Raw genomic sequence first — 19,294 nt, 5'->3', positions numbered from 1 at the left:
TTCCTAGTTCTGTCCCGAATGGAGCAGAGAGAGACCTTTTGTTTATTTGAAGGAAAAGGCAAGAAGTCTCAGGGACGTTGCGAGTAAGAGAGAACCATGGAAATGGAAGATGTAGGAAGAGAAATTGGAAAAGGTGGGGGAACTAGATGATGCTGGATACGGTTTGCACTATGACCAAATCAGGATCCACCAAGATGTGTCTGTGTCGGTAGCCCACCTTCTGATGCTCAGAAAGAAAGACGCCTCTGGTTATCCATGGGTTAGTATTTTCTACAATGTCAGGTTCCTCGCCAGGCTCAGCGAAGAAGGAAGATGTGAGTCTCTGGTGACAGGAGCTCAGGGTGGGGCTCAGGAGAGGTGGAAGGAAGGACCGCAAAGGAGCACCGAGCCGGTTCAGAGGTCAGACCTCTTCAGGGGCTTCCGGTCGATGGTGGTCTCACCAGTACATACATGTTTCAAAATACACGGAATTGCACATTTCCATGTGTACAGTGTACAGGGTCTCAACTGTTTGCGGCCTAAACAAAAACAAAAGCCTGCTTTTTTGTTTCCAGGGCGAACTTGTGAAGCTTGGTAAATGTGGAAAACTGTGATTGTGTTTCAAAAATAATGCTGCTTGACTCAGATAGCACAGGCGCATTTTCGTTTTGGCAACATCAAGCCAGAATATCTGTGTTTGGAGAGAGTGGGAGAGAGAGAGAGAATGCATTAAGACACCGAGCCTGTTGTGCCTGATGCTATCTTGGTAGGCTCACGGCATTTATCAAAACCCATCCAAGTGTAAGCCCTAACAGACTCTGGCTAATAATGGTGTGTCAATATTGACTCATCAATGGTAACTAATGTCCCACATTAATGCAAGGAGCTCATCAAAGGGAAAGAGCACAGTGTAGCTGGGAGCTCTCTGTGCTTGGTGATATTTTTCTGTAAGCCAAAAACTGCTCTTAAAAAAATACCTCTCAAAGTGCTGACCTGTATGCCTGTAGACATGTCCCTGTTTAGAATGAGAGCTTTTGTTGTTGCTACTCGCTCCCTGTGGTTGATAGGAGTCCAGATTGATGATGCCAGTTGGCTAGGTCAACTGTGGTCATCCTGGAGACATCAAAATGCCCACTGCCATCGAGTCAATTCAGACACCTAGTGACCCTACAGGGCAGCGTGGAACTGCCCCTCTGGGTTTCTGAGACTGTAAATCTTTATGGGAACAGAAAGCCTCCTCTTGCTCCTCAGAAGAGGCTGCTAGTATTGAACTGGGGACCTTTCGGTTAACAGCCCACTTAGTAAGCCTCTATGCTGCTGGAGTTCCTGACACTAGAGAAGGGGGGTCCTAAACCTAATCACTTCGGAATGGTGTCTTACCCAAAGACCAGATTAGATACAGGGACACAAACACAAGATGGGAGACTGGCAATGTGTTACAACATAGACAGATGCATTTACAAGCTCAGAAAGGACCAAGATGACCAGCAGCTACTGAAAAGCTGAGAAGCACAAAGAAGAGTTTGCCCTGAAGCCCATGTCCTGAATTCAGACGTGGCACTTCCAAACAGCAAGAAGATCCATGTCTGTTCTTCAGAGCCACACACTTTGTGACGGCAGCCCTACAAAACAAAAGCAGGTGGCATGCTCTCACACAAGCTAGTGAACACACACCTACCCGAGTCACGCTGCGTGGCATTGACAATGACGAGACGGGACACTGAAGTCATGTTGTTAAGCAAGAAGGTGTACACAGAGAATTTACTGGTGTTCTGGATGTCGGTGTGCCTTTCGACGTGATACCAAGACACGTTGGAAGATAAAACTTCATTTTCACACAACAGAGTTACTGTGTCCCCTTCAAAGATGACTTCCGGTGTGACGAAAAACTTAGTCTCATCTAGACATGCAAAGAAAAGGTGTTAGCCTCCCCAAACAAAGGCAGGCACCACAACCTCCACCTTCAGGATTCTAAGGATGTCGCCCCAGCCTCGGTGGTGCGTTGAGATTATTTACCAAGCCAACATGTTCTCTAGTGTGAACACTGGAGGTCCACATAGTTACCACCTGACTCATAGGAGGGACATCGGTGGCAGTGTGAGGTTTTTGACTGCTGGACAGTCTGTAGCAGTGGCGATAGGGGTCCTGAAGCTATTTTCAAGGAGTCTCTGGGTGGCCAAAATGACTGAGCACTGGACTTCCAACTGAATGAGGGGTGGCTCAAAGTCACTGAGGCACCTGGGAAGACATGGCTGGGGATCTGCTTCCAAGGAGTCCGAAGCACCAAGACCCCAGGAAAAGATCCACTTTGCACACACGCAGACACCATGAGTTGGAATCAACTCACTGGCTGCTAACAGTAATAATGACAACAAGCTATCGAGAGGATTTCACAAGCCCTGGTAGGGAATGCAATTAACTCATGAAGAAACACACAGGTGAACTTGGACATCAAGTTTCTTTGCCATTGACTGCTTCTAACCACGCTGACACCTTATGCTGCCTAAAGACTCTATTTTTGGGGTTTGTTTTTTGATGGCTTAAGAATGGGGAAATGAATTAGTTATTGATAGCAATGTCTGCTTGGAGCGAACAATTATTATTTCAAAGCCAACTCTTCACATGCCCCAAAGACTGGGAGCTTTACAGACAGAGAAGATTTAAATCCTAGTGCAGCACCACAAGCAACCGTGTGACCCTGGGAGCTTACTGAGTCTCACGCCCTCATCTGGGAAACTTGAGCCTTGAGAACTCCCTCGGGAGATGATTCCGGGGTGGGGTGGGGGTGGGGGCGGAATAGTAGCTATGGTTATTATTTTGACAGTAGCATTCTGGGGAATGGCTACATAGACTGTCCTTTCATGGATAAAAATAAAGACATGGCATTAGCTGGTTGTGATATGTTGTTTTGGACGCCCCGTGCTACCTGAGGTGCAATTTCCCCCTCTCAGCTGTGTGTCTTGTATTGAGAGTCTTGTACTATGTAGGGCGGAAATCAGAGAACCTGGGCTCAGGAGAGTCTATGATGCCTCTTTTGTATGGAGCTGTCTGCTCAGGGAGGATCCATTAGGAATTACACATGTGAGAAGAAAAACATCACGAAATTAATTTTAGGTAGTATGATGCTCTAGTTAAGATCTAAGAGCACTGAAATGTTTCTTCGTGCTTTTCTCAGATCCCTGATTAATAAAATATTTTTTAAAAATCACATTCAGCTATTAGAAAACAAGGCTATCTGTGAATATCTAATAGAGGGGGCTGGCTTTGAAGTCACACAGCCTTGTGTTGCTATGTACATTTGAGAAAATCATTTACCCTCACCTGTAAAAGGTAGATAATAGCATCTACCTCACCTACCTCACAGGATACACAACAGTGAAATAAATGTAATATACTGAACTGGGTATGAGAAAGTTTCATTAACGGGGTCACTGTTTTCATTGCTATAGTTACTAATGGCCATAATTAATGCCAGTGTTACATGGAATTGAAAACAAATGGACTGAGAGTGATTCCAGAAGGTGGCCCCATTTCTGATTGATCAAGCATTACCAGAGGATTAATGCCTTACAAAAATAAATGCAACTACTCTAAGAGGAGTCCCTGGGTGGTGAGGACAGTTACATGCACTTGGCTGCTAACACAAAGGCTTGGGGGTTCTAGCTGTTTATTGGTCTCACGCTGTGAATCATATAGAATCACACTCTGGTCTTGGAAGGGAGGCTCAGGATGGAGGTAAACCCTCTGTAGAAGGATGTGCCAAATGATCTTTCCAATAACTTTCATTGCTCTTTGGACAAACAAGTCACAGCTAGCCAAGCATTTGCCATTTCTCCATCTGTGTCCTGGGCCATTGGCTCTCCTGGGCATGACTGGACTTTCGGGTGCAGGTGAACGGTACTCGCTAAAGGTTGACTATACTGGCGTCTGCTATTCTCCTTCAGCTTTAGAGCCATAAGGAAAAGCGATCTGTCAGGGTGCATCTGTTGGACGGCATGGTCGCTTTAGGGACTGAGAAGAGGGGGGATTGCTAGGACTCCTCTGGGGTGAACCTGCATTTTAAGCCACGTTTTCCCTTGCCTTTACTTTTCTAGTTTTCCTGATTTGCTCCTGCCCCATCTGGATTTTTATTCTGCCATTTTTTCTTGTTTCTGCGGCAGCTCTCTCTTGCCATTTTATACCTCGGGTTTTCTTACATAGTTTTGTCACTTTAAGTATTTAAAAAATTGATCCTTTCAGGTTCTTCTCCACCAGGACATCCCATTGCTCCCAAAGAGGGATCTTCTTCACTGAAGAAGCAGGGGTAGAGCCCTCCAGGCCCTCGCCAGCCAATTGGCTTCCTCCCTTACTATCTCCCAGGTAGTATTAGGTCTACCCACCTACTAACACAACATAGGCCAGCTTTGCACCCCACTTTACAACTGATCCCTCAGTTCCCCTCTGTCACCACTGTTTTGGTTCTCAAAGTTCCTTGTGCATTAGAACCACCTAGTAGGCTCCTTAAAGCACACATTTGCTCTGTAGGGCTGAGGGGAGGCCAACAATGGACATCTCTAAGCATCTCTCAGGTGGTGCTGATGCTACTGGTCTAAGGGTCACACTCAGAACCACTGCTCTACAGGCAGCCATGAGCCCCAATTTAATATCAGCACTCTCCTCTCATGGCTGTCACAACCCCCTCCACAATGCTGGTTTGACTTCTAAAAACTATTTTGGGCCCTACAATCATGAAATCTGTGCAGGATCAAAACCATTGTTTTATTCTGCTATATAAAGGTTTCCATGAAGTCAGACTCCACGCTATGGCCACTAACACCACCAACAGCAAAGAGACTCTCTACAGGAAAATTCTGTAGTGAAGTTCCACTTACTAGTAGTAAATGCTTGAAAAGAATTGTAGTCCATCTTGTAGGTTTGATTGAGGCTCTGCATTACTTGTTCATTGGCTTTATGTATTGATTCAGGTGAGAGTTCAGTGGCCTTGAGTTCATAGTCCACAGCCACACTTCCAGGCCTAAAGACAGACCATTCAGTTCAGTAAAGTATTACCCACTTGGAAGAGTTGAGATGCTGATGGATTGTTCAGATGGAGAAACAAACTAGCAGGGAAATTCTGTGAATACAGAAATAAACACACACCTACGGTCAACTGATTTTTGACACCGGTGCTAAGTTCCATTGGATGGGAAAAGAAGAGCCTTTTCAGTAAATGGGGCTGGGAAAATAATATTTCCACATGCATAGAATAGGATCCGTGGCTCACACCATACAGATAACCAAACTCAAAATGGATCAAGGACCTACTTGTGCAAAATAAACCCATAAAATTCTCAGAATCGCAAGCAAGGATGCTCAGTGTCATTAGCCATCAGAAAGATGCCTGCTGAATCCACAACGAGAGACCATGTCATGGCTCAGACAAAAACACAAACAGAAGTAACACTTCAGGTGAGGATGTGGGGAAGAAACAACCATTATCCATTTCTGGTGGGAATGCTATTGTGGGAAACAGTGTATGGAGTGGTTCCTCAAAAAAGGAAATATTTGACCCAGTAATTTCACTCCTAGCCTTGGACTTCCACCCAAAAGACTTAAAAGAAAATCAAAAGGAGACTTGAATATCAATGTTCATTAAAGCACTAGTCACAATAGCCAAGGATGGAATTAACCAAAGCGTCCATCAACCAACCAAAAGCAAGTTCACTGCCATCGAGTCAATTCTGACTCATATCAACCCTATAGGGCAGAGTTGAACTTCCCCTGTCAATGTCTGAGACTATAAATTTGTATGGGCACCAAAAACCCCATTATTCACTGCAGAGCGACTGGTGGGTTTGAACTTCTGATCTTACAACTCGTAATCCACTATGCCATCAGAGATACTGTGCCCATCAACAGATGCATGGGAATCAAAATGTAGTAAAAACTTGTACAGTGGGATACTATCCAGACAGCAGAGGGAATTAAGTGACTATGCTTCAGTGTGGATGGCGTTTGAAGACTAAGCCAATCACCAGAAACAGATACTCTACGGCCTCACTTATGTTAAAAGACAAGAACAGGCAAATGTATAGAGAACAGCCTTTATTATTGGTTGTCAGGTATAGAGGAGGGTTAATGGTGATGAAAAATTGTATTAATTAGGTTTAGAAATACTTGAGTGATTTTTGTCATTGTTGTCAATAAGTCGCACATTGGTAAAAAAGGTGAATTGGCAAAAGTTGTTTGATAGATGTGGTAGTTACATAATCTGTTGTCAATTTGAGAGTATTAAGAGGGAGGGGTGGAGTCTAACCTGTCAATCAGGGTGTAGCTTGATGAGCTCATTTGGAGGCACTAAGGAGATAAACAGCTCGCTGGAGGCAGGACACACGCTCAATCCCTGCTAGACATTCTTGTTGACAAGCCACATGGAGACAGGCTGACGGAACCCAGAGCCTCGGAGCTGGAGGAGCCACGTGGAGACCCCTGCCAGAGCTGAGATGCTTTCACCACCACTGGACCCACAAGACGTTCCACCCACTGGCCTGTGATTGTCCTGAATTCGGCACCACTGCATGTGTTTCATGAGTCTGACAAGGAATTTATAAGTTGGTATTTGACATATGGGCTAATATTGGACTTATGGACTTGATCTGGTCTGGGCTGGGATGTTTCATCAATATTCAACTGCTCTTGTATATAAAGCTCTTTCTTGTACACATGAGTGTCTATGAATTTGACAACAGAATAGATATATGTACAACAATGTACCCCAAAGTAGCTGTTCAGGCTTCTCATGCACAACCAAACATTTCGTAGGATTTGGGTCCTAGGTTTGTAGTGTCAGGGTCATGGTTTCATATGACATTATATTTAATTGGCCTAACAATGTCTTTCGTGCTTTCTGTTCTCTCCTAGCTTTTTGTGTTGTGCCTGGGATCCTAAAAGCTTGCCAGTAGCTGACCACAGGTCTCTATTCACCTGGAACAACAGGGGAACAAAGGAGAATCAGGACTAGGACAAGACAGAGGATCTGGAATATGAGACTCACTGCCTCCAGGGACAACTGCCTCCTTTGCCATGAGATAATGAAACACTAGATGGTGCCAGGCTATCAGCACCAGACTCTTTGAAGAAAGCTTCCATCCAAGAATCCTGATCAAAAGGGGGGGAAAGCATAACAGAATTTCTAAGTTTCGTAGACTCTAGACTTCCAGAAGCCATGAAGGGTGGATGAACCTCTGAAAAAAAGTGCCCTGAGATAACCTTTACATCTTGCATCAAAAATGTCTCCTGAAGTCATAATAAATCCCAAAGGTACTTCAGCTTAACTAGTGAAACAATGGTCTGCCTTCAGCATGATGCTCTCTTTGGAAGGATCTATATGGGGAACAACTGGCAACAGCAATGGGAAAGATTCGATGGAAGCCTTAGAGGCAGAGAGTTTGGGTTAATGAGGGAGCAACAGCCCAGGACAGGCGGGTGGGGTGGGAGGTACGGCGAGAATGAATGCATAACTCAAAGACTGAGATCAAACTCATTTCAGGGGATACAGGGAGACTGTGGAGTTGGCACTTGCCTTTACTGTCTGCACTCTCAACAACAACGAAAGAAATACAATTTGGGGCACAATTTCTTAGACAAAAAGGAAGCAGAAGACAAATAGAACCAGGAGTACTGTTCTTCTCACTGAAATCAATGTACTTTCAAGGACCAGTTGATGGTTCAGGGCCCGGCTTGCATCGATGTTGTCTGCAGCCAGGTCACATGCATCCACAAAGTCGTCCAGTCATCGGATGAGGATTCATAAACGGAATCAGAGCAGAGCTGACTGACAGCTGTCACATGACCATGCTGGGTCAGGGTGACCCGATGGACTGAATGGTAAGGGAGCCCCAAAAACCCGGTGTCCCTAGAAGCAGTCCTGCTTTTTGAGATTGCGAGCTAATTTACTTGAGCTACTGTGCAGCCCCACGGAGGAGGGCGGTCAGGTTGCCCAGCTCCACAAGAGCCCTAACAGACAGGCGCGCAAACTTTGGACAAAGGCATCATGGCCACGATCATCCTTCACTTTCGGTATTCCGAGCTCCCTAAAACACAACGGTGCCAAGGCTGCAAAGCATACATAAAAATGACGTCTGCATTCGATGAACACCAGCCCCCTGACTCCTCTTTTTGAAATAGTTGGCTACTGTTCTTAGTATTTTCTTTTTTTTTAAGGACCCTCGTGGCACAGTGGGTAAGTGCCCAGCTGCTAACTGAAAGGTCGGTGGTTTGAATCCACCAGTTGATCTTTGGGAGAAAGACGCGGCAGTCGTCTACAATGAAGATCACGGCCTTGCAACCCCTCCTCTGTTCTCTGGGTCTCTACAAGACACACCGTGGTGTGAAGCCTTTGCCATCTGGCCTTGGTCTTCACTTTTAGCAGCAAGACATCCCAGACGATGCCCTCTCCTCTTCACGAATGTGCTGGGTGCCCCACCATCCGATAGAAATGAGCAAATGGGACCCATCTTACCTGAAGCCTGTCACAGTTGCTGACTTGAAGCCTGACAAAATGCTGTAACCCTTCCAGAACTGGAAAATAAAGTAAGACGAGTGTCATGTATCAGGAAATGGCACGAGAGAAATGCTGAAAGGTTTGGAACAGAGTTTGAAGCTCTTCTTAATCACCCTGGGTAATGACTGTTCTGATAGCTCTGGCACAGGCAGACCTTTAAAGGCAGAAGTCATTCCTAACGACCAGTTGTCCGTCTGCCTCCTGTGAGAAGCTGACGTAAGATTAAATTTGCAAAACATTTAGTCAGGGTAGGTAGGCTAGGAACACAGAAATAAAGAAAGAAAGAGAGAGCGAGAGAGAGAGAGAAGGAAGGAAGGAAGGGAGAAGAAAGAGAGAGAGAGAGAGAGAGAGAAAGGAACAAAAGGGGGGCAGGGAAAACAGGGAGAGCCATCAGGTGCTGAGCACCGAAGCAGAGGAAGGAAGGTTGGATAACAGCATCCTACACAGAACCACGAAGTTCAGCAAGATCCTCAAAGGAAGCCCAGGTGGGGTAGGCATGAACCTGACTGCTGTTCACGCATTTGCGGAGAGCAGGAGACCCTGACCTGGATTGTAGCAGCAGCAGCTGAAGCCCCTATCATTGGAGGTCTGGGAGGAGCATCCTCTTGGCTGCCACACAACCCCTCCTTGGCCACGTTGCAGCACTGCCTGGGTCAGTCTCTTTTTTATATTGCTGTTTTACTCTATTTTGTTTCTCTGAGTACCATTCCCACTGGCACGTTCTAGTTGATTCAAATCACATTTACTATCTAGTTATAACAGGCAAAGCACCACATCAGGTACCAGGGCAGGTGTAACCTTCTGTTTTTTCTAAAGCATGTAAGTGTGTGTGTGTGTGTGTGTGTGTGTGTGTGTGTGTGTGTTCATGCACCACGACCTGGGCAGGTGTAACCTTCTGTTTCTTCTAAAGCATGTAAGTGTGTGTGTGTGTGTGTGTGTGTGTGTGTGTGTGTGTTCGTGTACCATGAGCTGGGATTGTTCCCATGCAATGTAGAGCTATTATATGCCAGATGCAAATGATCTCATGCCCAAGAGCATTTAGGGATTAAACTTCATCCAGGAACCCAGGGAAACAGGTCATACTGTGTGTGTCCCCCTCAAAGAAGCAGGAGATGGCCCTTGGGCTTGCCTGCTAGGGTGCTAAGGGAAGTTCTTATTTCAGCCCACTTGTTCTTACTTGTCTTGGGAGAGGGTGCCGAAATCTAAGAGTGGTCCATGAGCGACTCCCGTACAGAGTTTAGTCTCATAAACCTGGTTGCTATGGTCAGAACTAATGGCAGTCAGTTTTATTTTGTGTACAATTGGTACTAATTTGTGCCACTTCACTTAGGCGGCTCTATGTCAACTAAGTTCGTTCAGGCAAAACATTGAGGTTTAAATGCATTCATCTGTGGGACACACAGGCTGTACTCAGAGAGTGCTGTCTGTTTTTTACAGGAGTCCATTTAAATCTGCCTTAAGTGAGCAAGGAGTCCCCGAGTGAGGTAAACAGTTACAGCAGATGGGCGCTCATCAAAATGGTGGGCATTTGAGTGCCCCCAGAAGTGCCTGCTCCCAAAGACCCGGGAATGCGCTTCCCCAAATTCAAGTCATTGAAAGCCTTATGGAGATAGCTCTACTCTGACAGATGTGGGGTCCCCATGACTGGAAGGCAGCTGGCTAAGTGGGGATCCCTAATGAGCTAAGTGCAAATGAGGAGAGAGCCGCAGCATCCGTCTGGTGTCCTCTGTGCTCAGCCTTGGGCTGCTCTGCATGAAAGATGCTGCAGATCTCTTCCTAGAGCACGCTTAGTCTAAACCAGGTCCTCAGACCTTGGCATAGATTTCAGACCATCGGTGCTACCAAATCTTATCTGAACCAATTCTCCCTCCGGAAGAAGGGCCCTGCTAAGGGTCCCGGTGCTGCCCATGGAACACTCTCACATCTCAGCTTTTCCTAATTGACGTTCCCAGTTGTCTAGGAATAATGTCAGCATCTGCCTTCCTCCACCCTGACAGCTGGAGGCAGTGCCTCCGTCAACAGTCCGCTCTGAATGCAATACCCTCAGCTCGGCCAAAAGGGTTCGCAGGGGAAGAGGCTGCTGCGGCCGAAACCTACTGCAAGTTCCAAGTCAGTCTTGTAGGACCTATAGAGGGCAGAGGAGGCATTCTTGAGGTCTTCCGGAAAGTCCACATTGAGCCTGACGGACATCCTCAGGGTAACATCTGGTGGAAACAAAGCACAGGGCGGTATTTGAAAACCTAGTATGAGAGTCGGAGTGCACCGAGTACAGAGACACATTTGCTTGAGCTGGGGACACATAGCCACTCAAAGCCCCAAACATTTAGTGAGCGGTGCTTACCTCCACGCAGCTGGCAAAAAGGTCCCTTGGGAGGCAGTTGTTTAAGGCAATTGCAATGGTGTCCTGAGAGGGCGCTGCCGGGCCCTGGGCAAGTAAGATCGTGGAGGCACTTTTCCCGAGGCCACACATAGCCTGCTTCACAGGAGCACCACACTTCGTTCGCAGCAGGCCTGCATACTGTTGTCAAGCAGAACAGTGAGGGGTGAGGGTGGGGTGGGGGGAGTTGGTAACTTTCTCTGCATTTGTACATGGATTCATACCTGCTGGGTCCTTGAGGGGTGCCACCAACTAAGTCCTCAGTGCTAACCAAGGGTTGGCACCTGCAGTCCACTCAGAGCCATCGTGGAAGAAAATCTTGGCAGTCTCTCTCTAAAAACCCTTTGGAGCCTAGCTCTACTCTGACATACCTGGGCTCACCATGACTCAGAATCCACTCACCAGCAATGGTTTAGTTGATTTATAACACACACACACACACACACACACACACACACACACACACGTCACTGCCATCTGGTCCATCGTGGCTCATGGTGACCCTATAAGGACAGGGTTGAGCTGCCTCTGTGGTTTCCGAGACTAACTCTCTGCAGGAGTAGAAAGAGTGGTCTTCTTCCTGTGATGTGCTTGGGACTTTCAGACTGCTGGCTTTGCAATTAGCAGCCCAATGAGTAACCCCCAGGCTCAGTTGATCTATACCTGTAAGCAATCCTAAGAAGCTTGTGTGGCCCTACGATTTAGGCGTTGGACTGTTATCCTCAAGGTTGGTAGTTCAAATTCAATAACCACTCAGGGGGAGGAAGATGAGGTTGTCCACACCTGTGAAGGTTTCCAATCTCAGAAACGCTGCATAGGGTTGCTATGAGTTGGAATTGCTTCAACAGCAGTGTGCTTGTTTATTTTCATTTGTAGGAAATGCTAACTCTACTTCAATGTCACCCTTCTGACAAGTTCAATAAATACATGCAATGCCATATGTTTCGCCATGCTATTGGGCAGCACTGTCTAAAGATAACTGCCACAACTTACCTACCAGATACTGGTGATGATAAACGGAACACAGTTTTCTAAACATGGAGTATATTGTAGTTGGCTTCCAAGATGACACCTGCCATCAGGGTGCCCTTTGGTGGTTCCCTTTCATATTGTCCCAGAGTTGGTCCATAGGCCCAATACAGTATGGCGGAGGAAGTGGTATGTGATTTCTGAGATGAAGTTATCAAAGACATGGGAGCTTCCATCTTAATTGTGCTGCTTCCTCTCTTGGGTCGCCGGCTCTGGGGAGGCCAGTGCTTGCCATCAGGACATCCTGGCATTCGATGAGAAGCCCACAGGGTGAGACACTGAGGTCTGCACCCTGTAGTGAAAGCCTGAAGCCTGCCACTGCCATGGGAGTGAGTTGGAAAGTGAGTCTCCCAGCACCCACAGAGCCTTCAGATGTTTGCAAATCTGGCTGACAGCCCAACTATCACCTCATGGGGGACACAGCACAGCCCCCTCGCAGATTTCTGATCTGCAGAATCTGTAGGAGACAGAAAATGTTGGGGTGGGGGGCCTATAACCCATAGCCCTAAGGCAATCTATAACCTAAGGACTCTTTGACTAAACATCTAGTTCCCCAAGGACCGTAAGGTACGTTGTTGGAGGAGCATGGGTGCCATGAGCAAAAATGGAAAGTTAGACTTTACCAGCCATGAACCTGAAAGGGACAGATAGACGTCACCACCTGGGAGCAGCAGATGCTCCCTAAGGTGTCGTGGAAATGCTCAAACATATCAGTAAACTCAGACATAGATGTGAGAGTGGACATACAGATAACATAGATTTATAAGCAGCAAAGCGAGATGACAAGCCATCATCATTGTGCTTGCTTTTCCCAGCACCTGATAGACCTTGAGTTTCCAGGGCTAAGAGGCATAGTGTCCAAGCTCCCTCACTGGAGGAAGTGATACGGACATTTGGTCCTACAGCCCGCCATCTTCCTCGCAAGACACACATGGTAACCTTGACGCTCTTGCTCAATATTTGCTTTATTACTTATGAGACTTGAAGGTGTGATTCTTTCCTCTGTCAGCCTAGTAGAGCCCCTTCAACTTCACACTAAGAACTTGTGTGAAGAGGGAATGAAGGGTTTATGATCTGACCTTCACCCCTATATCCATGTAAATTTTTGGTTGCAGTGAATAAAACCTAAGCAGTACAAAGACTGTTGGAGGCCTCTGTATGTTTCATGGGATTTGTTTAAAACAATGAGGAGGAGACCATGAGCAAAGAAATACGGAGAGCCCTTGGGGTGACCAGGCGTGAAGATCATGGTCAATAAGCAAGTTTGGTGTTGCAGGGGTTAAATGCTCAGCTGCTAATTTAAAAGGGTCAGTGGTCAGAACTCCTGTTCCCTCCATAGGACAAACATGGGGTAATCTGCTTCCCCAAAGATTTTACATCCTCGGAAACTCAATGGTGCAGTTGTGGTCTGTCTGTAAGGTCACTGGTTTTGGATCAGCACGGATTCACTGGCAATAGGTTTGGTTTTGGGGGAACATAGCAAGTCCACTTCCATCACCCATCCATCCTACCAACCACCTTTTGGAGGGTAACTAGCTCTTTCTAGGCACTCCCTGCTGGTCCGGGGGTCCATGAACCTCGGGTTATTTTTACCTCCATTTTTCTACACCTCTCTCTAAGTTAGCCCCAAGGAAGGATTTACCCCCTCAAAGTGTGAGTGACCAAACTTTCTCACAGGATGAATTACAGTTTCCAACTGCATTTGCATTTCCAAAGCGACCCTTGTTATTACCCCAAGTTTCTCAAATGCAGTTGAAAAGACTTGAAGTCATGCTGCCCCGATCACAAAATAAAGCAGGAAGCAGTTTTTGCCATATCTTCAGTGAATCCATGTTATAAAAGCTCCCAGCTACATGCTCATGTGTCCATAATCACCAACTCTTCAAGTAACACAGAGGACTTACTTATGTCGGAGTTCTTGGTATGTTCTGCTAACTAGATTTGCTTTCTAGAATCCAAGCTGATACTATCAGTGTCCAAATGAAAATCAGAAGCAAAACAGAGCTGAATAAAAATCTATCTACCAATTAAATCTAGTTACCTTAATTAAGGGAAATCACTATAAAGGCAGAAGACTCCGGCCGGTGAGGATATAGAGGGCGGATCCCGTGCACATCCCGAAGCACTCTCGTTTTGTGAGACACCCAGTGGAAAAGAAGCACTGTGGGCCAAACCATTTGGGACGCGTAGCATCAACGTCCCCCAGCTGGAGGATTCCCCAGCCACACAGGCATCAGATTGGAGCCACCAGCTCGAGGACATGATGGTTAATTGTAGAATTTTGTGGGAACTTGGACATCCAAAAGGGAGCTAGCTAGGTACAAGTAGCATACACCAGAACCCCCCCAAATAGGATAGATAGACTAACTAACACTATTGAAAAACAACATTCATTCTTGTTTCCATTACAGAATAATAAAGTCTGGGATCTGTTTCATGCCTCTGTGTTGATTCTGACTCCTCGTGACCTACAGGGCAGTGTTGAAGTCCTTCACAGGGTTTTTGTTTTTTTTTAAAAACATTTCATTAGGGGCTCATACAACTGTTATCGCAATCCATACACACATCAATTGTGTAAAGCGCATTTGTACATCATTCTCAAAACATTTTCTCTCCACTTAAACCCCCGACATTAGGTCCTCATTTTTCCCCTCCCTCCCCACTCTCCCCTCCCTCATGAGCCCTTGATAGTTTATAAATGGGTATTTTGTCATATCTTGCCCTGTCCGACGTCTCCCTTCACCCACTTTTCGGTTGTCTGTCCCCCAGGGAGGAGGTCACACACAGTTCCATGTAATCGGTTCCCTCTTTCCTACCCATTCTCCCTTTACCCTCCCTGTTTTGCCACTCACACCACTGGTCCTATGGGGCTCATCCGTCCTGGATTCCCTTCTCCCATATAACCGATGGGTTCAAATTGCCAGCCTTTGAAAAGCAGCCAAGTGCTTAACTATCATGCCACTTTAGCATCTGTCAGTGCTTTCTAATTTACAAAGCAGCAACCTTTTTAACTTCCACCCTGCAGACAAAGGAGCAGTCCTGCCTCACAGCCTCTGTGAATACGATGTGCCCACGTGATGGACCTGACCAGGTCTCTGAGATGCAAGGGAGCTACGTGACTTTGAAGGGAAGAAAGTGATCAAAAACGCCAATCCCATAGCCTGGAAGGCTCTGCTTCATACCTTGCTTCTAATCCTTTGGTTTCTATTTCTTGATCTATGATGCAAACAGAAGGAGGTTGCTGTTTTTTAATACCTGAAACAAACCGGTGTGTGGTAGTTACATAATCTGTCCTTAATTTGAGACTTGAGAGTGAAGGGGTGGAGGTTAGCTTGTCAATCAGGTTGCAGCGTGATGACCTCATTTAGGGGCACTAAGGAGTTAAATAGCTCACTGGAGGTAGGACACACATACACTCCCGGAGAGACATTGCTGTAGAGAAGACACATGGAGCTACACTAGAGCCCTGGAGCTGAAGGAGCCACGTGGAGACTCCTGCCAGCGCTGAGATGCTTCCACTGCCACTGGATCCACAAGACTGACCACCCACTGGCCTGTGATCTTCCTGGATTCGGCATCTTTGCATGTGTTGTGTGAGTCTGAAGAGGAATTTATCGACTGGTATTGGACATAAGGGCTAATATCGGACTTATGGACTTGATCTGGGCTGGGGTATTTTCTCAAATATTCAATTGCTCTTGTATACAAAGCTCTTTCTTATACACATGAGTGTCTAAGAATTTGTTTCTCTCGTCAATCCAGACTAGCACACCGTGCTGTGGCCGTCCATTTCTCAAGGGAAAGAGGTGCGTCGTTTTGCCAGGTAGGCCCTGGCTATCTCTTTTTGAAGAGCTCCTTTTGAAACTTGCTATTGTGAGTTGGGTGGAGATTTACGGAGCAGATCAGTTTTCCATTCAATAATGCACGCACATTTGGTTTCCTCTTACGACTTGCAACCCCCTCAATGAGACATCACTGGCGCCTCTTCTCCCCTTTGTTTCCTGTTTCCACACTGCCTTCTCTCCAACCCGTCTGAACTCTGTCCTTGAGGAAATGCTGACCACTTCGTCTCAAAGGGTTGATTACTTGCCCAGTGTTCTGCTCCTAGACCTGTCTGTTGTTTGGCTGAAAGGACCACTGTGCCAAGGGTTTCATCAATCTCTATCCAATCATTACGCCTGCTTTTAAAAATCAGTTGGAGTCATGTTCCACATTGTTCTCTTACTTAATCAGAACCTTCTAATGGGATCCCTTTCAGAGCAGTTGGTAGTGGTAGCTGGTAGTATCTCGGTCTTACGGTCTCAGTGTTGTGGAGACTAATGTTCATATAGGCCATTAGTCCATCAGATGAATTATTTCCACATATCTTCTAGTTTCATCATCATTTTTGCCTCTAGACAGGGCCAGACACCAATGGTTGCACCCTAGGTAGCCACACATGACTTCAAAGACCCAGTTGCTATTCCAAAATAGGATGTCGAACATGTCTTAGTGGATTGTTATGCCAATTGGCCTCAGTGTCCCCACAAGACAACAGGTCTGATTCCTCCAGGTCCAATACTCATTCCCTCAAGGTGTTTGGTTGTCTAAGAAGTTTTCAGTAACTTAGCTATTTTTATGCTCCACCACGATCACAGATATAGGTGCAACCAAGTGAATACCCATGTATGGATATCCTCTCGCAAGGGAATGTTCCAGGGGAATATAACTATAAATGATTATATATGTATACAACTAGAAATATATAGACTTATAGTTTGCATCTATTTGTATTGATATTTATTTGTAGTTATATGCCCATTCTCCTTCCCACACCATTCAGCCTTCATGTCTACCCCATACCCCCTAGTAGACCCCTGTTATTGCAGGATGCTGTATAAATGGTATTTGTCTTGTGCTCCTCTTTGTGTGTTCTCTTGCCTCCATCATTTTTTGTCACTCTCCCTCCTATTGTATATTTACCCCGAGCCACACAAACCTTTGCCCCCATTTGAAATGGTGACGGGTAGTCTTTGTCCTAGAAATGTCAAGTCCGAAAACCACACATCAGTCAGACCCTTTGGAACACTTCACTCCCAGGGATACTTGGCTCTAATTGTCACGAGTTCAGACAGTTTCTTCCGAGGTTCCCCACCTTCAGGTCTGAAGCAAGAGGTTTTCTACTCACCTGTGGTCAGTGCGATGCTCAAAATGTGGGCGGCTGGGTCTGCGCTGTTCTTTAAAGCTGAAAGAGTGAGGTTGTTCAAGTAAGCTTTGATGGGCTCTAGGAGGGATGCGTTCTCCAAACTGATCTCAATGTCCACAGTGTACTCCTCAGGGGCAAGGCCACTCGTGGCGACTGAAAAGGAAGCACAGGGTGGCCGTGAGAGTGTCCAGTTGGGGACAGAGGGAGAGAGGAGGATTTCAGCAGTTAGAATTAATGGCAGCTACAAGTGGCGGCTGGGCTCAAGACTTTCAGCCCTGGAGAGTTTCTAGGGAGCCCTTGTAGAGAAAAAGAAGGGTGTTGACTCCCTACCGCTCACCCACCTCTTCGAGGTACTTGCTCTCTGCAACTTTACTGTGGCAAGAAGAAAAAAAGTATCTCTGTGTGGTCTCCCTACAAAGGCTGCTGGCCGCTTGAACGTTCCGCGGGCTAACACAGGATTTGTCCATTTCTGTTCATGCCCACCACACTCCCTTGGAGCTCCGGAGCCAAGGGGGCAATTGTGTGGAGCATGAACTGTGAGAGGGCGAAAAGGGGAACAGGGAGACCCAGCAGGGAGGTCTGAAAATAGGGCTGACAATGAATACCATCACCTGGCTTAAGTTCCAAAATGCCAGCTTGACAAGAAGGAGGCAGTGTGTCCCCAGCACTCCAGACCAGCAGGCATGGAGGCTGGGAGTTGTGTCCATGCCTGGCTTGAACATCTCCAAAAAAAGTCATCCAGTTCAGTCTACTGACTCGTAATGAGGCGTAGAACATGAATTCTTTGTTCCGATTCAATGTCTCCTATATCCAGCTCGATAAAATAGTAAAGATCTCCAGGTCTTCCATGCTCCTCCGCAATGGTGTTGACAGGCTGGACTTCCAAACCCTCTCCCAAATTGCCCTACCTCTGTGGCCTCTGGGCCTGAACACGCTGCCACTGCAGGCAGGCCAATTTCCTCAACCCTGTGCTTAGGTATGGTCTTTCTCCTTACAACATCGCTCACAACAGGCTCACTCTAACCCACTCGGTCTCCCCCTACCTGACAGGCTACCTACCTGACATCCTGGACTTCAGACCAAGCTTCTCTCCCTCATCATCACCATCTCCATCTCCACAATGGCATCTTTGTGCTTACACAGCACTTTGAAAGTGCTCTTTCACACGATCCCCCCTTCACAATCCCAGCTACCAGACAAGGAAGACTGCCTATCCAGATGAGATAACTGACCATTCATTTGTTAAGTCTTGTGCTGAAGGTCTGGCATTACAGTGTCAAGCCCTAAACTTCAGTGTTTCATTTCCTACAGTGGACCATGCTACTCACCTCTTCTGTGACTTTTTGTCAGACTCAGGCCTACGAGCTTCATTCTCCTGTCCCCAAATTTCAGTTTGTACAGATTCGGACCGTATACAAAAGAACTAAACTATACTCACTGCCATCCAGTCGATGCCAACTCACGGCAACCCTATAGGACAGGGTACAACGGCCCCTGTGAGTTGCCAAGCCTGTAAGTCTTTACCCATGGCTGTTGCCCATGGAATGACTGGTGATTCCACACTGCCGACCTTGTGGATCAAGCATGATTGTGCATACCAGCTCATATACAGGTATGGGGCTTGCCACACAATATGCACATGTCTAATCAATTCTAAGTAAACCTGGGACTTTCTGAATTAAGTAACAGACTCAATTCTCTGCTGCCATCATAACCTTTGACTCTTTCTTGACTGGAATACATAACTGAAGCAGAAGTCCTGGGCTCAGTTAGTAGCCAAGGAAGACTCACAAAAGAATATAAGTTTTTGGTTCGATTCTAAGAAGTGCCTTGGGAAGATCAACCGTGGCTTATTTTATCTTGCCAGTTGAGAAAATGAGAAAAAAGATTAATGAACATTTGAAAAACTGCTACTGTCAACTCTGGAAACATGATATATACTTAGTGATAAGATTAAAATTCTGTCCATTTTCTCAAAGGGTGTATGTTTTCACCACAATATTAAAATACTGGTTGTTACATGTTCTAACGACTAAAATACTTAAGGAATGGAACGGGACTCTTGTGGAAAATGCTATTTGTTAAAAATTACTGCAAAAAGGCCTGTCTGGATAGGACAGGCTGGATGAACAATCTGGAGGAGAAAACAACGGGACTGACAGTTCCGGGGGGACATGGGAGA

General features: G+C 46.3%; 1 protein-coding gene across 4 annotated transcripts in view; it reads right to left on the bottom strand.

Annotated features, from left to right (window-relative positions):
* Positions 1-19,294, bottom strand: part of ADGRF5 (adhesion G protein-coupled receptor F5) — a 120,101-nt gene that overhangs the window by 23,595 nt on the left and 77,212 nt on the right. For all 4 annotated transcript variants that reach the window (XM_045294832.1, XM_045294831.1, XM_045294834.1 and 1 more), the window contains exons 4-9: positions 17,095-17,265; positions 10,863-11,039; positions 10,619-10,725; positions 8,480-8,538; positions 4,851-4,993; positions 1,658-1,879 (exon numbers count right to left, since the gene is read on the bottom strand). In XM_045294832.1, the coding sequence (XP_045150767.1) occupies positions 1,658-1,879; positions 4,851-4,993; positions 8,480-8,538; positions 10,619-10,725; positions 10,863-11,039; positions 17,095-17,265 (879 nt within the window). The remainder of the gene's footprint in view (positions 1-1,657; positions 1,880-4,850; positions 4,994-8,479; positions 8,539-10,618; positions 10,726-10,862; positions 11,040-17,094; positions 17,266-19,294) is intronic.

Source organism: Echinops telfairi, unplaced genomic scaffold (genome assembly GCF_000313985.2).
Source record: "Echinops telfairi isolate 266 unplaced genomic scaffold, ASM31398v2 ScPeMD7_3533;HRSCAF=4204_1, whole genome shotgun sequence".
NCBI lineage: Eukaryota > Metazoa > Chordata > Mammalia > Afrosoricida > Tenrecidae > Echinops > Echinops telfairi.
The sequence above is the reverse complement of the archived record's forward strand: the minus strand, read 5'-3'. Positions and strand labels throughout refer to the sequence as shown.